Source organism: Psittacula echo, assembly GCF_963264785.1.
Source record: "Psittacula echo genome assembly, chromosome: 6".
Classification (NCBI taxonomy): domain Eukaryota; kingdom Metazoa; phylum Chordata; class Aves; order Psittaciformes; family Psittacidae; genus Psittacula; species Psittacula echo.
In genome coordinates, this window is record NC_137743.1 from 25,464,726 (window position 1) to 25,489,919 (window position 25,194).

General features: G+C 37.2%; 1 protein-coding gene across 5 annotated transcripts in view; it reads left to right on the forward strand.

Annotated features, from left to right (window-relative positions):
- The window catches only part of MAP3K2 (mitogen-activated protein kinase kinase kinase 2), a 56,787-nt gene extending 31,595 nt beyond the window's left edge, over positions 1-25,192 (forward strand). For 4 of the 5 annotated variants that reach the window (XM_080621905.1, XM_080621907.1, XM_080621906.1 and 1 more), the window contains 10 exons: positions 165-295; positions 3,041-3,120; positions 4,762-4,829; positions 7,736-7,831; positions 9,959-10,165; positions 10,879-11,027; positions 12,765-12,896; positions 14,206-14,335; positions 15,413-15,590; positions 18,029-25,192. In XM_080621905.1, coding sequence (XP_080478031.1) covers positions 165-295; positions 3,041-3,120; positions 4,762-4,829; positions 7,736-7,831; positions 9,959-10,165; positions 10,879-11,027; positions 12,765-12,896; positions 14,206-14,335; positions 15,413-15,590; positions 18,029-18,254 — 1,397 coding nt within the window. In that variant the 3' untranslated portion in view covers positions 18,255-25,192. The remainder of the gene's footprint in view (positions 1-164; positions 296-3,040; positions 3,121-4,761; positions 4,830-7,735; positions 7,832-9,958; positions 10,166-10,878; positions 11,028-12,764; positions 12,897-14,205; positions 14,336-15,412; positions 15,591-18,028) is intronic. The other variant, XM_080621908.1, reaches the window with a different exon arrangement.
- The last annotated feature ends 2 nt before the right edge of the window (positions 25,193-25,194 follow it).

The following is a 25,194-nucleotide window of genomic DNA, read 5'->3' on the forward strand; positions in this document are numbered from 1 at the left end:
GGATTACAGATTTTAAATGCTGTATGTAAGTATTGCATAGGCATTTGGGAAATTTCTAAAGCAAGCAGTGAGCCAAGCAGGCTCAGTGTCTATGAAGCATTTGAATAAAGCCCCTGGGTTCTGGGTTATTGAAGAGACTCTAACTAGCCCTTTTCTTTCAAAAGGTTCTAATACTCGTGACAGGAGTTCACCTCCTCCAGGATACATTCCAGATGAGCTGCATCAGGTGGCCCGAAATGGGTCCTTCACCAGTATCAACAGTGAGGGTGAATTCATTCCAGAAAGTATGGATCAGGTGCGTGTGTGATTTATCAAAATTAAAGTTTTTGTTAGGTTGATCTATTAAATACTGCTGTTCAAGAAGGGTATGGAATTGTTGGAAAAAACAGCTAAGAAGTGACAACCCTAGAACATAATCTGTGAGAAAAGGTTAAAATAATTATGGTTTAGTCTTGTAAAACCTGGTTTTAACTCTGTAAGTCTCTTCAATTATTTAGGTATGTTCCTGCAAGGAGAAAGATAATACTCTTCATTTCCATGATAGTTGAGTGAGGTAATGATATAAATTACACCAAGAGATGTCTACATTAGAAAACACAACCCCCTTTATTTTAATGAGAAGTATCTGTAAGCAAGACAAGTTTTACAACTTTCCCAGGTGATTAAAAGAGTTTTTAAAGAAGAGTTTGAACTGTTAGAATTATTTGGACTTGGTTGATACTCTGTTGGTGTAGAGGTGGTGGAGATGGGTCTTGTACCAGTAACCTTTGAAATAATTTCCACAGTCATGTTTTTGTATGAGGATCACTGCATGCTATTTTGTTCTTATTCACCTGCATTATTGGTGTGGGATTCATCAGCACACTTAGCATGAATAAAAATCCTGCTCTCTTGAGTATCAAAATTGCCCTTAAAAACAGCAGGAAAAGATGGAGGAATGTAATGGTTCACAGAACTGGCAATAGAGAGTTATTTAAGGAGGAAGAAAAAATAATGCTGCATACCCAAATCACATCAAGTTCTTGTTGACATTGGCACTGTATTCACAAATGGCAACAGGCAATGGTTTTTATGAGCTGACTAAATGAGACACAGATGATAGAATAAAAATAGAGGGAGAGAGATTGTGCAATTTGTTGCACAATTCTAATGACTGAGCTGGGAACAGAGACTGCATCTCCTAATTTCTAGACCAGGATGCTATTCATTATCATATCCATGTGGTCGGATTCAGCCCAGATCATTCAGTGGAATGATTGCTTTTGGCCTGGGCAAAGTAATTTTTGGTCACTGGTCAGACAGACAGATGATCTCTGAGGCCCAGGGTGTCCTTTTACTCCAGAATATTCAAGGTTACAGCCTGGCATGTATGCATGGCTGTGTAAGCTGTCAGCAGGATTTAAATACAGGACTTTTACTTTTGTAGGAAGCCAGGATAGTTCAACCTAAGCAGCCTCAAGGGCCAGATTGGGGTGTTAGGAACTCACTACCTCTGTTTGCTTCCTTTCCCCTCAGTTGCCAGATCACATTGGCAAGTGTTGACCATGCTGTCTACATCTGTCACAGCCTGTCTTGCCAAGAAGGGAATTTGTGAGTGGAGGTCTTTGCTCTGCTTTCCTGTTCATCTGCATGAGCACAGCTATTCACACTCTTGACAGCAGACCCCACACTTTCTCTACAGAAGAGGTGATGGGTTGAAGTGGGTCATGGTCTGCTAGTTGGAACATATTGCATTGTTAATAAGTCCTTGATTGGTGCTTGGCAAAGTATGTGCCCAGGACCTTTAAGATGCAGCACAGACCATAAAAATTGGAGGGTAACTATTCAATTTACAGCAAAAGACTGGTGTCCAATTCATAGAAAATAATAGATCTTATATGATAGACCAAAGGAAACTTTATTTTAGGAAGCAACTCATTTTAAGACAACAGATGAGCTTTCCTCTCTGTTTTTGAAAAGCAGTCTGGTAAAATTGTCACATTCAATAATTCAAAATTTAGATTCTATTTTCACTTCTGAAAAATCAATCTGTAAAACATTTCGGATTGCTTTACTGCAAAAGAGAAGGGAGTGATATTTGTCTGTCAGTAAACTTAGCACAGGTAGCGTGAGATAAAATAGATGTCAGCCATAGAAATGGCTGGTAAACAAGACTGTGCTCTTGATAATCAATTTCTTTTTCTCTGGATTAGAGTTTAAGAAGCAAAGTTTTATTTTCATTATGTAATGGATCTGGCCTAGGTAGGTTTGGCTTCTTCAGACTGATACCTGACAGATTTCACACAGCTCATGACCATTGATTACTAGGTCATCAGAAGTGTTTGGAAGGGAAATAATCTGTCTTTGGTGTTTTTGTAGAACTCCAGTTTCACATGGAAGTTTAGTTTATTTGGAAAAGGGAGAGTGTTTATATATTTTATGAATTCTTCCTCTTTCTCCTTCAATTTTCTCTTCAGTTCTATTTAAAAGTAACACAGGTGGAGTCCTAACTAGAGATAAATGTTTAACAGCATTTTAGAGTATTTGATTTCAGCTGGTTTCTGTAACTCCTAGTTGGCAAAGTTTAAGCCATTACAGAAACTATATAAATTGTAAGCTCACAATCTGTCATGTTTGAGGTTCTTTTTTTTCTTTGATATTATTTTTTTTTTTAACAGTCTCAGCTTTTTATCCTTTGGAGGACTTATTTTTGTTACTCTGTTTAGCTACCCTCATGCAGATGTTGCCATAATATTAAAAGACAGTGGTGTGTTCAGGAAGAATGTAGCAGTACAACTTACGTACAAAGCATGATAGAAGATGAAATACCTTAACTAAATTTTAGTTAGAAGTGAGAAAAATGAAAGAGTCCTTTCAGGATTGCAGAATGCAATGCAGGTTCAACTATGGCAGCTAACTTTAGTAATTAATTTTTCTGGTTTGTTAAGTGTTTCAAAGCGGAAACCTTCATTTAAAACCAACAAACAAACAAAAACAACAAACCCAACCCAAATGCTAACAACTTGAACTTGCTGGTCTTTCTCTGTTTGTTATTTATTAGATGCTGGATCCACTGTCTTTGAGCAGTCCTGAAAACTCTGGCTCAGGAAGCTGCCCCTCACTTGACAGCCCTTTAGATGGGTAAAAGTTACTTGCATTCATTATTTATCTTTATTAGATTGCATAATGTATCTGTTGTAACATGTAATAACTCTCCAGTGACAGCTTTTACTGAACTTCTTCCAGAAACTCCTCTGCAAGTTATAGAACATCGATAAAAGCTTTTTGAAACCTAATTGCTTACTAATACATGGAAAATAGAATTATTTGGGTTTTTAATAAACTGTATTTCAAACACAGAAATTTAGACTTCAAATCCTACAAAAATGTACTGAAGGTTTTTACTAGATTTCACCCATCTTACATATATGTGAATTATATTCCATGTCAGTGAGCCACCCCATCAGACTTTCATTTCTTAGATACTGCCCACAGTTTCTCAGCCATCAGGTAAGCCAAGCAAAACATACTCCTCTCTGGCTTATGGCTGGTCAGGCAAATAATAATTGGGTCTTATGTTGTGCAGATTTGCTCCTCTTTATTTGGAACTGCTATACAAATAATACTGCTAATTAAATATTTAATTGATATAAAAAGTTGGAAATCATTACCTGTGGCAATCAGAGGTACAGTATTGCACAGTAACATTTCATTTGAGGATATGTTATCTGAGGACACAAATCCGTTTGATCTAATAAATTTTTGAGTTAAATAGCGAGTCTCTATTTCACAGGGAAGAGAATAATATATGCAAAAGGTATTTTGTGATTAAAGTGTGATAGGTTATACACACAGGGTGTTTGATGTAGTTACACAGCACAGAAATTCTACCAAATTGCCAAATTTTTAGGGTTTTGTGGGGTAAGGTGAGTGCAAGAAGGGGAAACAAAACCATCTTAATTCAACTCCTGTTTCTCCAAAACTTCTTTTTGTTGTTTATTATTTACTTTATTTGTCACCTCTACTTAGTTTGTTTTCCTTCTTTTTTTTTCTTTTTTTATTCAAATATTTCCTACAAAGATGTAGGTTTTGTGTCTCCATTTAGCTTCTGTTACCCATTAGAGAAATTCTTGACAGAAAAAGGAGGACATTGTTTTGGTATAATTATGGAAATATACTGTAATCGGTTGCTCTGACTGGCAATCCCATCCATTCCTTTTGGTGGCTGGGAGTTACATACCAGCTGTAGGTAAGAAACGATATGATTGTATAAGAACCAAAAAATTCTTCATCATTCTGTAACTCAGTAAAGTTACTCTCTTAATCCTGTGACTTCCATGGAGAGAAAAGGAACTATTTTGAGACGCTAAAAGGTTCTACATTTCTTTGGCTCAATTTCCTCAAGAGTTTTTGTAGACTATGTATGATGTTTTGCCAGTCTATAAAACTGCGTTTAGCCATAAAGGTGTTAAAAACAACAGTGCTCCTTTGTGGCTTTACTTGTGATAATTCATGTTTTTACTAATACCATTGCTCATTAACAGTCTGTTGCTTTCTTACTACATTAAGCTCATTAAGCAAGCTTTTCCATTCTTACTGACCTTGAATTGTTATTGATACCTATTAGATTTGATTCTCAAAATTGGGTTCCACATTTGTGAACCAGTTCAGCAACTTGTATAGCAGTAATTTTTCATCAGTCATAAGGAATTTTGAAACAGTAAGATAAAATTAAGTACCAGATTAACTTTTTTTAGATGCTGTGTGTTTTTACGCTTCCAGAGACAACTATCCCAAATCTCGGATGCCAAGAGCACAGAGCTATCCAGATAATCATCAGGAATTCTCAGGTAAGCAAAAATCACTGAATATACTATCCAGAATTATTATTCTTGCAAATAAGGGCTTAGAAGGGAAGTTCACACTGAGAACTATTGTATTATACAAACTTAATATGGTAGGAGAAAACAAAGTCACAAAATCCAATCCCAACACACAGGGTAAAATATATGATGAAATATAATATCTTCCAAATGTTTTTTTTCTAGATTATGTATAATACCACTGTTAGTGTGCAAGGTATTGACTGTGTGCTTCTCTGAAAAGAACAAATGATGCAGTGGAGCACACAACAGTTGTTAAACTGGACTGTAATATCCATGTCTAAGTTTACACATAACCTTGGTTAACTTACTTAATTTTGAAGTGGTGTGGTTTAACCCCAGTAGGGAGCTAAGCACCACACAGCTGAATGCTCGCTCTTCCGCAGTGGGATGAGAGAGAGAATTGGAAGGGTAAAAGTGAGAAAACTTGTAGGTTTAGATAAAGGCAGCTTAATAGGGAAAGCAAAAGCTGTGCATGCAAGCAAAACGAAGAATTCATTCACCATTTCCAGTGGCAGGCAGATGTTTAGCCATTTCCAGGAAAGCAGGACTTCATTACACCTAATGGTTGCTTGGGAAGGCAAACACCATGAATCTGAACATCCCCCCTTTCTGCTTCTTTCTCCCAGCTTTTATTGCTGAGACCAACCTCATGTGGTACAGAATATCCCTTGGCTCAGGTTGCGGTCAGCTGTCTCAGTTGTCCCTTCCCAACTTCTTGTGCACCCCCAGCCTGCTCACTGGTGGGGTGGTGTGAGAAGCAAACAAATAAAAAAAGCCTTGATGATGTGTAAGCATCGTTCAGCAATAACCAAAATATCTCTGTTATCAGTGCTGGTTTGGCCAGAAATCCAAAACATAGCACCATATAATATACTAAAAAGAAAACTATCTAGCCAAAACCAGTACGTGGAGTCTTAATTTTCTCCTGTGTGAAATGAGGATCACTTTAAAGTGTTCATAACTTCTGTAATTGAAAGCACTGCAAAGTGAAAGCATGGAGAACTGTGTGCTGTGCCTATAACTTAATCATCACTACTAATTCTGTTTTCATATGATACTCTGGCTAGAGTCAAAGTTGTTGTGCATGGTTCAGGATATGAAGTGCAATGGGTAACCCCAAAAGTGCTGTGAAGTGTCTCTCATGGACATGCTTTGCTACAGAAGTTTGCTGTTGAACAGTAACTAGCTTCCAATGAATCTGGGGTGTGTTGTGGGTTTTGGTCCATTCTGTACTCTGTTGTCTTCATATTTTGTTTATGAAGCTTTATCCAGGTAACTTTGTGATGGTATGTTTTTTTCTTTTAAGGATTCTAGTGTGCTTCACAGATTGTACCACTTCTAAATTAAAATAAAAGCAAAACTATGTAAAAGAGGCATTTAGATGCCAGAGATAAATACCAATAAAGTTAATTATGTCAAATTAGTTTGACTTTGTTAATCTAGTTTATTTGTGTTTATTATGGTTACTTTTCTAATGAGATAATCTGGTATATTAACAGTGGGATAGATAGTGCTCATTCATTCAACATTTATTCTCATGATTTGATGTGAAACAAAAGCAGAATAGTATATAGAGTCAGGAAAAAAAGTCCATCTGGCCTAGTCCTTCCTCCTACCACAACCAGTACCAGGTTTCTGTAGAGAAGTGTGTCGTATTCCTTCCTCAGAATATATTCCTGGTCATGTATAGCTTAAGGGTTCTGTAAATGCAAGATACTCTTCTGTGATTTGATGGATATATTTTTTTTCCCTTGCACAAATTTTTCAAGTCTCTATTTCAACTTGTATGAACTTCTTCAGTCTCAACAGTATGTTGTGACAAGAAGTTGTGCAACTTACTGTGTTTTATGAAGAAGTATGACCCTTGTGATTTTTTTTATAATAGACTTTGTCTCCTTTTCTAGTCTATAGAAGCCAACATTTCTTATAGAGCAGCAATTTTGTATCTTTGGTCATCTCTGTACTTCTAAATCTTTTCCAGTTTTACTAAATCCTTTGAAATGGAGTAGACCAAAACTTTGTTCAGTTTATCTTAATGATTTATAGCATTTAATTTGCTTCTTAGCCAGTACAGGGAATTCAGCAGCTGCTTTATTGTAACTCTGTCACAAAAAAACCAACCAATATCCCCTTTACAGTAGCCTACATTGAATTTCATCTGCCATTTTAACATCAAGTCACATAGACTCTTAAGGGCTTTCTGTAATTCTATTGGCTCAAAATGATTTTGTCACCTCAGTATTCATTGTTCTGTCCAGAGAATTGATGCATAATTAAGTAGTGTGAATTGTAGCCCAGATTCTTGTGGAACAGTTCCAATAGAACTGTTGACAATTCAGTCCCATCTTTCGGGCTTATCTTCAAACCAATTATTTATGCATGAGGGACTTTATCCTTCATCTTATGAATATTTTTCTTCTTCAGTATTTTTTTTAAAGAGGACCGGTTGAGTTCTTCTTCATAATTCAAGCTTTGTTGACTCTCTCACCAATTATTCATGTTTATGCATATTCAAATTTTATTCATTGTAACGGCTTCTACCAATTTTCCTTTAGAAACTATTTTTAAAACCAGAGTAATTAGGCATGCTGCAGTCCTCTAAATTCTTTCAAGCAAGAGGTTAGAAACCACTTGATCTATTGAATCCTTGATCCTTTAGAACTTTTGGCTGAATGTCATTATAATTCTTGTGATTTTTTTTTTTTTTTAGATTTGTGGCTTTTGTTCTGCAATATTTTTTTCTCTCATTCTTAACTTGAAACATATCCTCTCATATGTTCCACCATGTTTTAGTTTATAATATCAAACTGATTAATTTAACATGCTTTTGTCACATTTAAAATTTTGAAATGTATCTTTTTATTTTCTAGTAGAGTATGATATTCCAATATTTGAGAAATTTGGAAAGGGGGGGACTTATCCCCGAAGATACCATATTTCATATAATCAACAAGACTACAATGACGGTGAGTGTTAATATTGTAGGAGTTCTACTTTATTAATCTGTTTTCTCTGTTAATCTCTTAAGATTGTAAAATCTTAATTAATGAAAAAATTGGAGAAATTAAAGATTAATTCTTTCCCCAAACTCGCTCAAATTCTAATAACTGATAGAGCTCCTGAACTGACTTAACCTCTGGTAAAGTTACAGATTACAGAATTCATGACTCATGCGCAGCTATCAAATTGTGCATGCCCAAAGATAGAGAACAAGTCATCCAGTATAAGTTTTTGACCTTCGTGGCACACACCCCTGCCCCTTCTCTATTCTTGTAGTGGCCAAAACCTGGTAGACTGCTGTAGCTGAGGCTTTTCTCATGGCCAGTTTATGTATAACATAGGATATAACTCGGTATGTAACAGTCATGTTATTACATTCCAGAATGATACTTAACTTTTTTTCATAGTCACCATACTGACTGCTGTTCAGTCTCTGGTCCGTTATAGCTCCTATATTCTTTTATTTTGTTCCTTTTCCTTTTCTACATGACTTTTAACCAACCAATTACTTTATACTTTGTGGTTTCTGTATTTGATTTCTCTTTTTATTTATGTTGTGCTGCCTTACTGAATTTCATCTTTTGGATTTCTTAATCATCTCCAACTTACTAACATCATCATAAATTTTGATTTTTATCTTTTAAGTAGACTTCCAGCCACACCTCACTTGATGTCATCTGCAATATTTCAATGTATTGTGTTCCATCATATATACATCATCAGTTAAAATGGCGTATGGGAAGTGGACTGAAGGTAAACTGCTGTGGGTGTCCACTTAAATCATCTTCGCCTCTGAGAAATAACTGATAACTGCTCTGAATGTCTTCGATATACTCTACATAGTAAACTGGTCTATGCAAAACTTCACTAGTTAGCTTATGAGAATGTCCCAATGAAATGGGGAAATTGGGTTAGCTACATACGACAAAAAAATTATGGCTGGTTTATCACCTTATCTTCTCAGTAGTTTATAAAACTGCTTAATTTGTTTACATATCTTTCTTGGAATTTAAATCGGCCAGACTAGTATGTAAGTCTGTGTCTATTTTTTCAAAGGTATTTTATCTGCTGCCTTCAGTTCCCCTGGGAACATCTTCTCCGATGTAATACCTAATGAATCAGAGACTACTTCTGCTATTTCTGAGTTCTGTAGGATGAAAATTCATCAGGCTATGCTAACCTAAAACTGTTAGTGTTATCCAAATATATTAACATGAATTGTGTTAGTTACCTGATTGTAATTATCATTTCATATAAATGCCCCCCCTCCCTTTTTTTTTTGTTTTGTTCTAATGCTGCAGCTATCTCTGAATTATGCATGGTTTGTGATTTCTCTACATATATATATATACATGTATATGGTCTTCCTGTTGATTCCATGTGTAGGTCTTTCTTTGCATTCAGTTCTTTCTAGCTTACAGGATGAAGATGCCAGCCTGGGCACCACTGGAATGTAAACAGATCTCTTGCTCTCCTATTTATCAGGAGAGTTTTATGTCTTAATAGAGCAATAGAAGTAGAGGCAGGACGTCTTCCTTTTTCCTCTCACAGCCCTCTTGGTTTGTGAAGCACATCGATCATATTTCAGAACAGTTCCAGAATTTGGTCCTAATTTCAGTCACTGAAATGTAAACCAGTTCTTATATCAGTCTAATTCTTAGATACATCTGTGGTGAATGTTTGTTTTTGTCTCGGTGGACAGTTAAACCAGTAAATTTCATGATCATTACATCATAGAATCATAGAATAGTTAGGGTTTGAAAGGACCTTAAGATCATCTAGTTCCAACGCCCTTGTCATGGGCAGGGACGCCACACACTAAAGCATGTCACCCAAGACTCCGTCCAACCTGGCCTTGAAAACTGCTAGGGATGGAGCATTTATCACTTCCTTGGGCAACCTGTTCCAGTGTGTCACCACGCTCACAGTAAAGAACTTCCTTCTTATATCTAACTTAAACTTCCCCTGTTTAATCTGATAAGCTGCAGAAGATCTGAACTACATTATGTGGAATTCATAATATATTGCATACGCACATTGCATAGCAGTGGTTTTTGTAGTGTAATATTAGTGTTCTTTGTATATCATTGAAGGTCGTAAAACTTTTCCAAGAGCCAGAAGGACTCAGGGGAATAGCTTCCGATCACCAGTTAGTTTCAGTCCCACTGATCACTCACTGAGCACCAGTAGCGGAAGCAGCGTCTTTACACCAGAATATGAAGATAATCGCATGAGGAGGAGAGGAAGTGACATAGACAATCCTACCTTGTCAGTCATGGACATCAGCCCGCCCAGTCGCTGTAAGTTAAAGCATTTTATGAACTCCACTGTAAAGCTCTCTTACCTTTCAAGTATATAATGTCAAAGTTAAGTGTGTCATCAAAATATGTGTAATTGAATAACATTTTTGTCTCTCTAATAGGGAAAAAGTCAAGACTGTATACTCAGCAGTTTTTTCGTTGCTTACTGTGCCAACCTTCATGCAGATTTTCACATGGAAATTGCATCTGTAATAACAGAACACTGTAAAAACATTTCTGATGATTTGTTAGACTCTTGAGGACCCGAGAAGGGTTATCTAGATTGCAGTTACTATTCATTTTTGCAGATGTTGTTCAAGTCTTCTGATAAACCGTAGGCCTTAAGTGGTACTGGTTTATACCTGTGGTGGCATTTCAGGAGCAAATTTACTTTGTGATGACTTCAGTAGCTGGTACATTTTAATCATGCCTCAGTTCTGTTTAGATTGTTACTAAGTTATTTAACATGCTTTTCTGTTTTAAGTATGTTTACCTCTGCCACAAAGTATTTTGTGAATAAATTTAAGTAGCTTGTGTTTCCCATCTTACAGGAAGTTTTATTGATCTTTAACTTAATTGGGAAGTTTTAGGACACATAGTTTCTGTTGTTGAAAATGTAGTCTTTTAAAAAACTATTTTCTGTGTATTCCAGTTTTTCTCGATCAGCTGAATAACAGGCTCATTTGAAAACAAAAACATACTTATATTTTCAGCACCACGAGCTCCAACTAACTGGAGACTTGGTAAGCTGCTGGGTCAAGGTGCATTTGGCAGAGTATATCTGTGTTATGATGCTGATACCGGAAGAGAACTGGCTGTTAAACAAGTTCAGTTTGATCCTGATAGTCCAGAAACCAGCAAGGTAAGCGATACCAAAGAGAGTTTGCGAAGAGCTTCTGCTGAAGTGGTGTGTTGTAAACTAGATTGATGTTACTTTTCTTGAACAGCCTGATGTTTTAAAACATGTTTTCATGTCCTTGGTAGTAATCCTGTTTTGTAAGTACTTTAAAGAATTAGTTTGGTTAGCTGATTTTAATGTTGCATCCCATTTTTTTGTTTAGTTTTCAGACATATCCTTTACACAGTAAACATACATATCTTAATTTGATGTAGTCTCAGCCTTTAGAACTAAATGATTATTATCAGGTGTGCTCTGAAATAGGTAATTATACATACAGGAATTGGAACCAGTTCCACTTAGAAGCAGAAAAATCTGTACTAATTTAAGTGTTCCCAAAAATAAGTTCTCAAGGATATTTTGTTTGGCTTTAAAGACAGTTAGAAATTTTTATCTTTTGGGGGGGAATTGTTTGATTGCTTTTTTGCTTTTTTTTTTGTTTGGTTTTTTTTGAACCTTGGGCATCAGGGCAAGTTACTGTTACTTGCTGTATTTCTTCTTGAAGAGCAAAAGTTTCATTGACAGTTTATTCTCGCTATAAAATGAAACTTGTCCTTTTTTAAATACGGGACACTTGAGGAAAGAATCTATTTTAAAGTAGCACCCATCTTTTATGTCTTTTTTCCCAAACTGTACTTGCTGCTTTCAACAGGATGGAAAAAGAATTAATAACTTCCTGCATTAGGACTACATTCTGCACTGTGGGGAGCAAGGCCAGGGAAACAATGTGTGTAAGCATGATTGCAGAATTGAGTAGCTACCAGTTATAGTTGCTGCTACTAGTGATGTAGGATCAATGAAAAGAAGACAAGAATCATTTGTGCTGTAGATTTCTAGTTGTTGTTGTTGCTACTTCTCTAAAATGTAGCAGAAAAACTAATTATGCTTTGAAATGTTAAATATAAAATACTGTAGTCTGTCCTGTAGCAACAGTTTTGTGACCTCTGTTGTCATAGCGTTTTGTAATATGTGCCTTTTGGTATCAAAAATTTTTTTTCTTCTAACCTCAGAAGAGCAAGGATATCAGTAGTAGTCTGTGACAGATAAAAAGTAAGTTTCGGTGAAAGACTTGTAGGTGAAATTTGGAATCCAGTCGAGATTGAATTCATGGGTTACTATTTTTCCAGCATCTTAATACACAGGCCATTTCAAATATCTTTCTGTTTGCAAAAGTTTTAATATTTCAGGTAGCTCTAGGGAAAGGACTGTATGCGTTGATGTTGTTTTTTGTTGTATGTCATTATCACAATGCCAAGTGGTCTTCAAAGGCATTTTTAAAGCATAGTCTGTCATCCTGGAAGAGTCAAGAATTAATGCTAATTATTGCATTACAAAGGTATAAAGATTTTTTTTACCCACTCGGAGGATTGTGACATTTTGCATAATGATCACTTCATGCACATAGTGGTACCTGCTATGCTCTGAAACAAATGTAGCTTCAAAATCAGAGAAACAATGGTGTAACACCAAAATCATCCTAAAGTCAGTTTATAGAAAAGCCATAGCTTTTACTTCCTTCAATCTAACAGTTATATTTTCTTACTATAAGAGGTATAAACTTTACATAAGCTACAAGACTTTTTTTTTTGTTAGTTTGCATAAACCTTCAGTCATGCTTTAAAAAACAAACAAACCCACAAATCCAAAACATTACTATTCCTATGTCAAACATGGTAAATCTTGTCTGTTTTTTCCTTTTAGGAAGTAAATGCACTTGAATGTGAAATTCAGTTGCTGAAAAATCTGCTGCATGAGAGAATTGTTCAGTATTATGGCTTCTTGAGAGATCAGCCAGAAAGAACACTCTCTATATTCATGGAATATATGCCTGGGGTAAGCAAGAGAGACTGTTCAGTCATCATTACTATGCAGTGTGACGAGCACCCAAGTAGACAGCTTTTGCAGTAGTGCACATAGATATTAAAGAAATGTCCAAGTTAAAAACAGCACCCAAAGATGGGTGCTGACAAGATCTTGCAGTAGCTGACATTCTCCATTGCTTGTTTGGGGTTTCAGAGTTCGAGTGGTTTGTACAAAAGTTTTTTGCGTTTGATTTTGGCATAAGACGTGCCTGGCAACATCTTTGAAAAACAGTGTTATCATTAATGAATTCACGAATCTTCCTGAATTTTAATGTTCCTTCTTGCTGTTGCAAAGTCACCATGTGAAGTGCTCAGTTATTTAAAAAACAAAAAAACCAAAAAGTAGCGAAGATGGGTGTGGGAATAAGTGCATACAGAAAATAATCTTGGTGTTTGCTTTCTGTGTGGCATCCAGGTACAGCTGAATGATTCTTCTACTGTTTTGTTAAGAAACGTAGTCAGGTCAGAAAACTGTAGATTTTAATTTTCTCACCAGGTGGGGTCAGCAGAGCTAAATAAAATGTGCTTGTATAAAAACACAGGCTCTGTATTTCTGCAAAGTTACAACACTTACTTTACTGTGAGACTCCACAGAAGAACAGTGGCAGTGGGGGGAGTTGGTGGTGGTAGTGAGTAGGAGTTCTTTTGTTTGTTTCTTTTTTGGAGTTTTTTTTAGGTGAGTGCTGCACTTTTAGGAGGGGCCTTGTTAAATTTTTCTGAGATTTGGAAGACTTGTTACACAGTTTGTAACAAAGCCAAGTTACACAAAACAGTTACGAAAGCATTATTTTTTTATTTCATGTTATTTTAAGTCAAGACTTTCTTACCTTTTAATTTTTACATAAAGCACCGTCTTCCAGCATTTGGTATTTTTGGCCATCTTTTTTTTCCCTGAGTATAACTAACCAGAGTGAATGATGTGTGTTCTGTTCAACTTGAGCATCACCATTTAACCATCAAAAAATTAGAGTGGTGTTTAAGGGAAAATAATGTTGTTTTTCTGTACATTGCACTGGAACTTTTCAGCTGCTTGACAGTTTTAAAGCTAATAGGTTAGCATTTCAGTATATGAGTTCTCTGTCCAGCCTTTTTTTTTTTGTCAAAGTGTGTATTTTTCTCAGTGGGATAAAACTTTATCTGTGCGTATAAGTCAATCCAGAGAAGTACTGCAACTTTATGCGTCTGCATTTCAGGCATAAATTTCATTGAAGTTCAGCCATAGTATCAGCCCACTTGTGATTCTAGAAATGTTAGTGGTTTATACTTCTTGTTTGCCATAGGGTTCCATCAAAGACCAACTGAAATCGTATGGAGCACTCACAGAGAATGTGACTCGTAAATATACGCGGCAGATTTTGGAAGGAGTTCACTATTTGCACAGTAATATGATTGTCCATCGGGATATTAAAGGTAATGATAGTTCTGTGCACAGTTCAGTGCTCTGTGCTACAGATTCTGTACCAGTTTTGTGTGAAGCACTAAACTGTGTAAGTTTGAAATGCCAAAATACTGACTTAAAATCAATAAGGTTGCTTTCCATCATTTATTCTTGTCACTGTTGTATCCTGAAGAGGAGAATATAAGCATCTTTGTGATGTTCTAGCAGGCTTCTGGCAATGTTTCTGTGGTGTCTGTCTGCAAAACAATCGTAACAGATTTCTTTCTAGTTTTATTTCAATATGAATCGTTTTTAACATACCAAAGGATGTCGTTGCAAATAGAATGTGCAGAGGAAAGCATCATGATTTGAAAGCTTATTTTTATAGAGTTTTGTTTCATCAATTACATTGAAGTTACCCAACACTTCGCTGGTACAAGAAATGACTGGCAGAGGTGACTTGCCTGGTCAAATGACTCGGACTTCTTCTATTTACTGACAGGAAACCTGAGGAAACAGACATTTTTGCTTTCTGCAGATAGATAGGTACAAGATGGCTTGTATAAGCAAATTTATGAATATGTAGGGAGATGGTGATGTGCCAAATAGGTGCATTGAACACACTGTTGCGGTATTCCCTATAACTTTTACAATTTTCCTGTTGCTTTGTATCAATAGTGTTGTGTTCCAAAAAACATTGAGCTGTCATGGTCAGTTTGTACATGCTTATGTACATAAGTGTTCTGAAAAAACCTATGAGACAGCCTGAGGTTTTGATTTAATGTAGAATGAAGACATTTTCAGTTGCAAGATTTCTTTCCTGTTACATTTTATTTCCCTTGTATAACACAATCCTTATTTTGTCAGGAAGGCTTTACAAAATGACTGGTACTTCCCAAAAAAGGCCTAGGATGCAAACCTGTGTGTACAATTATTTTCTGAACCTCAGAATAGAGTAATAGGAATGAGCAGAGAATGTAAATTCTCTGGTTTGAAATACTAGGCTGATCTTGCATTGTATCACTACAGCCAAACTTTTGCTACCATTTCCCACACTGAAATGGTAATGTGCCTTTCATGAATGTAACACTGTGTTCCCTTCCTTCCAGGAGCAAATATTCTGCGAGATTCAGCAGGCAATGTGAAGCTCGGTGACTTTGGTGCCAGCAAACGACTGCAGACTATTTGTCTCTCTGGCACAGGAATGAAGTCTGTCACAGGAACTCCATACTGGATGAGTCCAGAAGTTATTAGTGGAGAAGGGTATGGCAGAAAAGCAGACATCTGGTATGTTAAGAAGGAAATAAATTTCTTCTGAATGATGTCATTTCAGAATGGGCACTTTTTCAAGTGTGTAGGTGCTTGTTATCTGAAGTTGGAGTGTTTTGCACTGGGGTTTGAGCTGAAGAAGGTGGCAAGTATGAGCACTTTGAGTCATAGGATATTTGGAGAGTGTAACACTGAAATTTGGGAATTTTTCATTTGGCAATTTCTTGGCCCATCAATTTAAACAACATAAAATAATCTTTTGAACCAGTTCTGCATGAAGAAGAGAAGGCTGTGTGGAGACCTCATAGCAGCCTTCCAGTATCTGAAGGGGGGCTATAGGGATGCTGGGGATGGACTATTCATTAGGGACTGTAGTTACAGGACAAGGGGTAGTGGGTTAAAACTTAAACAGGGGAAGTTTAGATTGGATATAAGGAAGAAATTGTTTACTGTTAGAGTGGTGAGGCACTGGAATGGGTTGCCCAGGGAGGTTGTGAATGCTCCATCCCCGGCGGTGTTCAAGGCCAGGTTGGACAGAGCCTTGGGTGACATGGTTTAGTGTGGGGTGTCCCTTGCCCATGGCAGGGGGGTTGGAACTATGTGATCTTAAGGCCCTTTCCAGCCCTAACTATTCTATGATTCTATGATTCTAAGTTAGGATTACCAGACTGCGGGTCCTTCAGAGGTACTGGGTTTGAAGCACCAGTTAAGTCAGTGTCCTGTAATGAAATTTCATCACTGAAATACCTTTGATGCAAGGCAGAAAGTGAAATGCAGGTCCTTTAAAAAACGAGCACATAAGAATGAATTTACCAGATTTAAATGGGAAGTATCAAAAAATAATTTGGTTTAAGTTGTTATTAAATACTTAAGAATTAAGAGGGAAAGGTAATTTTAAAAAATGAATGCTTATGATACACTCTGTAATATGACATAGTCTTAACATAGGTCCAGCCCAGTGGACAAATGATTTTAGTGATTAGATTCCTTGCACTGCGAGTGATCATAGAATCATCATAGAATCATAGAATAGTTAGGGTTGGAAAGGACCTTCAGATCATCTAGTTCCAACCCCCAGAGGTCAGGGACACCTCGCACTAAACCATGCCACCCAAGGCCTCATCCAACCTGGCTTTGAACACTGCCAAGGATGGAGCATTCACAACCTCCCTGGGCAACCCATTCCAGTGCCTCACCACCCTCTCAGTAAAGAATTTCTTCCTTATATCCAATCTAAACTTCCCCTGTTTAAGTTTGAACCCATTACCCCTTGTCCTGTCACTACAGTCCCTGATGAAGAGTCCCTCCCCACAGAATAATGGGTAGGCAACAGTAGAGATGCAGTAGTAATACTTTGTTTAAAAAAGAACCATATTTTACCTAACCAATGGCAATACTTTAGATATCAAGGAAATTAATTTAGCCTTAACTTTACTTATTCAAGTACAGCAGAATAATTACTATTAGAACAGCCTTGTAGATTTCAGGCAGTTGACTTGTTCAACATTGAAGTATTTGTACCAAACTTAATAGATGTTCTTGTGATGGAGAAAATTCTTGTTAAAAACTAAGAAAAAATACTGAAGTTTGACTTCAGACAGTCAGTAAATTCTATTGTGTAAATAAATGTGCCTCTGTCTAACCGTAAACTTCTTGCAAACGTATTAGTAAAACATGAAACTTTGTGAAAAATGGGAAATTTTCCAGCTATCCATTTTGTGGTGTCATTTGCTTGTTATTGGAAGAGGCTGATCTTGCAAGACTTACGGAACAAAAGTTTTCTGGCCACATTTGTATCTTTCTGCCTTCCTAAATCCTTTAAACATAAGCTTTGTATACAAAGATTGTTTAGGATCTTAACATTTTGTCTGGCAATTTAAGTGTATTTTTAGTATCCTTAACTAGCAGAGGAAGGTACCACTGAAGTATGGTTTTCAACTTTTGAAGTGCCGTGTTATGTTTGCGCATTACTCATGCATTTTTAAGGAGCTAGCAATATATACAGCATACTCAAAGCATTCCTGTTGCTTTGCATTTCCGTTAGGCCTTAAAAAGAACGAAAGCTTTCAAGTGCATCCACATCCTGCAGGTGTCTGAAGAGCTGGGGCACACAGGTTGTGCAGCGCTGGTGGCCTGCTGAGCACTGAATAATGCAGTGCCATAACACAGTTGGTATTGCGCAGATAAATATCTGATTACCTCTTCCTTGAGGTAGTAGCTTTTTGCCCAGTGGAGTAATAAAGTGAAGATGTAGGTGGTGATGTGTGTAACTTTAAGATAGAGCATATAGCTATACATGCAGGTTTTTTAGAGCTGTTTTCCACTGAAGCTGCTCTGTAGTGTTAACTAGACACTACTTACCTGGGGTATTTTAGTCGCGTTCTGCTATTTCTTTGTTTTCCTAAGAGGGCATGACTCTGTTGTAACCTGCTGTTTCACTTCTGCCTCTGTTTCAGGAGCGTAGGTTGTACAGTGGTAGAAATGCTCACAGAGAAGCCACCGTGGGCAGAGTTCGAAGCAATGGCTGCCATCTTTAAAATTGCCACTCAGCCCACCAACCCCCAGCTACCACCTCATGTCTCTGACCATGCTCGGGATTTCCTGAAACGGATTTTTATCGAGGCCAAGCTGCGACCATTTGCAGATGAACTGCTAAGACACACGTTTGCACACTATCACTAACAGCCTGCCTCAACTCAGCTTGCCTCTACTGCATTTATTTTCTATTTGACTGCACTTTTATTTTTTACAAAAAAAGGAGAAAAAAGACAAGAGAGAATTTTCTCTTGAATCTTTGTTTCACTTAGATTGTAAACAATCTAAATTTTGTATCTAAGATGAGAATCTTCTCTCCCCAGCTCCCACCAGGACTAGAACTTTTTGTTTCTATGATGTACTGATGTGGTTCGTGTAGATAAAGCACTTTAGTACATATTTGTTCCTTATTTAAAGAGGAAAAAAAAAAGACAAATGCTTGGACAGTCAGGAACTGTGTGACTTTTTCTGACACCACTGACTGACTCAGGGTGCAGGGAAAAACAGACATGCAGCTAAAGGACAGAAGGTTACTTCTCTGTGATTCTTCTTTACATTGTAGGTACTTGTGGCAGAGAGTTCTAAGTTCTTATTATATTTTAGCAATTTAATCAGTTTCTGGATTTTACAGTTTAAGTTGGAACACGCAGTTCTGAGAGTTAATGATAAAGCTAGAACTTGGAACTCTTTGTACACCAGTGTGTCTAATCGGTACTTCTATGTGACCAAAAGAAAACAAAAAAGAACTCAAGACTGATGTACTAGTTTGAGGTTTCAGTGTAGAACTATTGTATTATCTTAATAGGAAAATTACTACAGGCAAACAGATTATAGAACCAGACTCCTCAGAACTACTATACTGCAAGGGGGAAATTTCCATAATAGACAAGGGTCAGCTGTTGGATGTAAATAATTAGAAGAATGCCTCCTGCTGTATCTGCGAAAGAGAACCTCTGTGGCATAAGCTTGAAGGGCGACGGTTATCTTAGATAAGGAAAAACAGTGATGTTGAGAATCAGTTCTCCTCCACAATCCCATGAATAGCTGGAGGGGGAGTGACTAATCCTTGTGCAGTATATGAGTTACTTGAGTCAGAATGAGCTATAAGAAATGTTTTCAAAGTTGTTGAGAGGTGCTAGGATGGAATGTATGTCAACATCAAGTGCCTGAATAATACAAAATTCTTCCCATTATGCACTAAAAAACCTGTTTTAGTAACACAGTTCAGTCATCTAGGATGTGTTGAAAATTCCTGAAATAATTAAACATCTTTAATACCAGGAATAAATCCCTGAGAAAGACAACACTCCATTTACATTTTTAATAAGGTAGCGATGTTGAATCCACATAAATAAGGAGGCACAGCACAAAAGACTGTATGAAGAATAGGCCAAAAACGCAAAGAGGGCCAGCGACTAAATAACATGTGTGATTACTCCAGCCTGATAATCCAGATGATTGGTATTTGTCAGATTTCCAGCTGTCATAAAACATATGTTAATCACTTCTTCCATTGCTGAAAGAGTATAATAAAAAGAACAAAAGTAAAACTCTGAAATAGTGCTTCTCAATTGAGAAGTCCAGGTACTGATCAGGTGTAGAATGACTGACTTTTCATAACAGAGAAGTCAAACTCCCATAGCTTTGTAGAAGAACACAACACAAGTAATTCAAAGGGTATTTGGAAATAAACTGTTGGACTACAGAACTGAAATACTGTATACTGTTTTGGATGACTCATTACTTGCTTTTGTTGTTTAGTGAAGGCAGAGCAGGCTGGTACTGTGAACCATATCCAAGCTGACACGGCTCTACCTGTTTTGCATCTTTAGAGGACTATCAGAATTATGAAGTGCATGGAGATAGAAGAAGCAGCTTACCTATTGCCATGGTAGCTCACTCGTGAGATTTCCAAATTTATGCTGCTAACTTCCAAATTTTATATCGGAGCATAAGCAGGCATATGGCTTTATCCTAATCACTTTTACCTGTAGTGGAGCAAGAATGACTTCTTTTGAGTCCATCATCCCTCCTGTGACTGAAGGCAGTGTCGTCTTTGGTTTATATGAGTATTTTGCCCAGCACTTCGAGTTTTCTCAGTCAAGGTACACAACTGTGCAAGGTTTTCTGAGCATGGGAAGAACTGTCCAAGCCAGGGAAGGTTTAGAAGGCTGGAAGGAAAAAGGAAAGTCAGTTTGTACTGACTTTTTTTAATCACTTCTCTGTCACTAGATCAAAGCTGTGGAAGCAGCTTTTGAGAAGAATTCTTATGTACTCTGCTGTAAAGTACCTTTGCTTTATAAGCAAAATTTAGTGACAGCAGGGATGTAGAGCATAACAGTTTATGTAGGTACTTTAAATATCATATAATCAAAATGATTGGTTTCAAACAGATAAAGAAGGTACCAAAACCAAGATGAAAAATGTATATAAAAATCAGTATTGGACAGTGATACCTGAAAAGGTAAGGAAATTTTCTATTACCATAAAAGGACATTAAAGGGAAAGTGTAACCAGGTTTATCTGCAGCATTCATAACATTTAAATATACTATTCTAAAATGAAAGTGCACTCTCTGAAGCTTGAAAATTTTCAGAATCTAGTTTTCTTATAATGTGTCCTTTTTGTGAGGCAGTGCTGGCTTATGTATATTGCAATATCACTTCCTTGTTGGGATTTTTTTAATTAGTGAATAATCGAGTTTGCTGCTTTTGTGCCTTTCTGAAAAAATGGCATTCAGTCATGACAATGGTAAGCATTTTGGAGCCAGGAAAAAGAGAATTGTCAGAAGGCATTTTCCTTCATTTCTTTGCCACATCAGAAAGCTGCCAACATAGAATGCTTCTTAAATGAAGATGACATTTGCCAGTTAAAGTGATTCTAGTAAAATTTTATTAATTTAACCAAGATTAGGCTTGAGCTGTGTTTTTTTCACCCTATGGAGATCTTGTCTGCTGACTTAAGCAACTTACAGTATATTAGATAGATATTAACATAAATATTTTGAGCTACAAATAATTATGAAGCTAAATCAGACTTAGCAAAAGGCTAGCCTAGTATTCATCCCTTATTGGCGTAATGCAGTAAAACATGCTGCAGTACCTGACATAGTACCTCTGTATACAATGTCTGTAGAACACTTACACTGGCTACTGATAATGAACAAATGCTAGTTCTAGAGCCTGAGAGAACTTGAGAGGATGCGCGGAACTGCATATCTAAATCCAATCCATTCCACTTTAAATCCCTGCTCGCAACTTCTTGTATCTTACTAACAAAGATGCCAGCATTTTAGAATCGTGAATTATTCTTGATGTTGGATCCAATGACTAGAAAATGCTAGGGAAAAATACCATTGCAGGGTGTTTTGCTTTCCTGTAAGTGCCACAATGAAGTGGTTCTTTCAGTCAAGAAGGACCGAAGTTCCCAGTGAGTATGCGTATCTTCAACACTTACTTATTGGCCACTGAATTTTATTATTCTGCCTGTTGCATGTATTAACTAACAAGAGTTGAACTGCTTCTCTAGTATGGTTTTAATGGTGTAACTAACAGACCTGTTAAAATGCAACTGAAAGTTTCAGTTGTGTTAGAGCAAATTGTGTATTTTTAATCTGTGTGATCGGAGTATCTGTGTGGAAACATGAAAAGGTGTGGATCCAATAACTGCAAAGTTAAATTGGCCTAGTCTCTTTTCCTTGTCAGTTTTAGTCTTAAAATTTGGAGATACAATTTGATTTGTAGCTACAGTCCTTTAAGTATAACAACACAAAAATGTCTTTTTGTTGGTTTTTCTTTTTTTAGCTAGTGCCTTTTTATCTGCATGCCTTAATTTTGTTCATATTTGAACACCATATTGAAATATGTCATACAATTCTGTGTCACCAAAGAGTTTTAGAATATGGGCACTTTTTCCCGAAGTACCCAAACCAGAATTTGCCTGACTACATTGAAAAGTGTGCTTTAGTTAGAACCTGCAGCACATGTTTACACTCAGAACTTTAAAAAGTCATTTTTTGAGCACTTCCTGAGGGCTTCCTGTGCTAACACAGGTTTTGTATTTGTGGTTTGGAGATTGTACACTGATGCACATACCAGAAAAGGGACTTCTCTGCACTCACAGAAATACTGTTAGAGCTAAGATTTAGCTTTCTAGCTCTGGGTACTAGACTCTGGGTTTACTTTAGAGATTGCAGCAGCATTCTTAACAGGCTTGGAGTTATAGTTGGTACATTTGTAAACGTGGTACTGAATTAAAAGCTGTTTACTTTCAACACACAAGATACAATGTGTCTAGCAAATCAGCAGATTTCTCAGTGAGGCTACCACCGTGCCCATGACATTCTTTCCTGTGCCTTTTGGGTAAATCTAACCTGCCGTTGTCTTGACTGAAAACCTTGTAGCACCTATAGGTACAGTGCAGTACAGCAAGCCATTCTCTGGGACAACAGAGCAATGTCTAACCGCAGCTTCAGAGACTTGAGCAAATTGGTCAGATCTACAGTTATTTATAACTGATTTCTTACTTTTTTAATCTTGAAAGTCTTTGTCACGCATATAGAAGAGCATAATGTGTGTGCTTGAATGTAAGTCCCTATGGTGTTTCTGGAAAAGCAGAAGTATTACTGCCAGTATCATTTCTTCTTCCTGGTAACTTGCTGTCTTGTGTCAATAACAAGTCTGCAGTGTAAAATCACATACAATTACCAAAGCTTTTCTATCCCCATATACATATAGCCAGAAGTGATGTTTCATGAATTAGTACTGATACTTAGAGATACATGTATATCCATCAGAAAGCTACTGCTGATTAAAGCCGGTACTAGTAAAAAGTGATAGACACTGCCCACATTTAAGAGATTTGGGTGTTTGTAGTCGCTGTTTTGATGTGCAAAATTCATGCCAGCATTAAAATGAAGAGTTTTCTTTTTAAAACTCTTAATCTTACTATTGTCATTTTAAAAATAGTGCATAAGCTTGGTGACTAGACCTGGTGACTTTTGCAACCGGGTTTGAGCTTTGGGACATTCAAGGAACACCACGAAGATAAGTAGATTTGTGACCCGAGCTGCTCCATGTACCATAGTGAACATTTCAGAGCTACTGGGGAGCAGTCTGTTTGACCTTACGGCAACATGTCACCCACAGCTACCCTGGGTGTCAGTGTTGCCTTCAGGAGGAGCCACAAATGCACACCAGTGGAGGCAGGCAGAAATGCCACCAACCCAGGGTTTCTGAATGAAAATCCTCAATCAGAACCAAAGGAGCTCCTTTCTCTCTTTATTGCCCCCACTTGGTTTGCATGGGTTTTCCCTCTAGTTGGCATAACTTCGGTACTGCATAGGTGGTGGCCACTAACAGCTCCTGAATAAGGTGCGAGTTCACGCACGGCTTTATACCAGGGCCCTGTCACTGGAACCCAGGTTGCTGCAGCTTCCTGCTTGCTGGAATAACCCTTGGGTTTTCCCTGGCAATATACATACATGTGTGCTTGAGGGGTCAATGGGATGGAGGAAATGAGCTTCCTCACGTTTCAGAGCACTGATGCTAGCAGGCAAGCTTCTTCTAGGTCTTAGTTTTTATAAATTTATTTTAAAGGGAGAGGAACTGGATAAAAACACATTAAAATTTTATCTTACGGTTCAGCCCTTACATTTAGGCCACCGATAAGGATTGGAGGTCAGGGTTTTCTGGAGAGAGGGAGGGAAAAGGATACTCTTAACTCCAGAGGTTTTTCATGTCTTTCTCTCCAAAACTAGATGATCCTTTTTCCCAGAGGTTATATAATGTGGATTTAAAAACAATGATTGCATTTTCTTTTGCAAACAGGCATTAGATTGTGGGTTCCGTAGTGTTTATTTCTCATTAATATCAGTGAAAAAGGTGGTGTCCTCCTAAAATTGGAACAGTTTATTAAAACCTAGTGTCTGTCATCTCAGACCTCGCAGAAGTTGTGTAATGGAGTATCACTGTAAATACGTGGAGGAAACTTAGATGAATTGGAACGTAGGCTTTTCGTTTTCATGAAGCTATGAATAAAAATTTGTAAATTTTCTCTTGATCTAATGTACATTTTTATGTAGCCATTAAATTCTCTATTTAATCTATCAGTTTCTCACTGTAAATGTTTTTACTCTCAGTTGAATGCTGGGCACAGTTTGTAATGTATGTACACAAAGGTGTTTTTTTCTATCAACGTTGACTTTTTTGCACATTTTTGGAAATATTTAATTTGTACACTGATTTAATACTCTGACCAATTGTTGATGGGTGTATGGGAATCACGTGTGCGTGCAATGTACTACTGTCTGGATGTATGGGGTTTTTTATTACTTTTGAGATGTTGCTACCAGTAACTGCACTGCTGTTGCTGCTTTACATGGAATATCTTGTGTATAAAAAAACAAAAAAAAAAAATATAAAAAATACGATTAAAAAATTAGCCTATGGTTATCTTGGTTGAGGAACTCAGGAGTTGAGTATTGCTTGCTAGTTCCGTTTCTCCAGCAACCCGCCAAACTGAGAAACAAACAGACCCCCTTGTAATTCTGTGTATGCATTGAATGTGTGTGTGTATATATGTATCTCCCAGTAATCTTATTCCACAATTTCATTTCTACATTTTTATGAACTTGTTTTTTAAGGGTACTATGTTTAGTTAGAATAATTAAAATATATAAAAGCTTTGAGAGATGATTTACTAGAAAAATATATTTTCAGCTGGCTGATGTTCAAAATATTTTTTTAATTTTTGTTTTTAACCATTCGAAATGTATTTGTATTTCCAAAATCAGACACGAATTGTACTTAGAAATCTATTAAAACACTCTGTAGGGACAAGAGTGTCATTTCTGTTTTCAGAGTTGTGTGTTGTACAGCGATGCGGGATGTCAGGAGGGTTTTCTTAAGTGCGGCAGCCTGTAGTGTTAGGTATTAGTTATTTTATCCCTCTTCCCCGGTCTCGGCCCGCTCTCTCCCCGCAGGACCGGAGCCACAGTTTCCCCGCCCGCCCGCGCGTCCCCCGCGGCGGGAGCGGCCCGGGGAACAGAAAGCTGACGCCGCTGGGCTCAGCTCCCTCACTGCGTGCC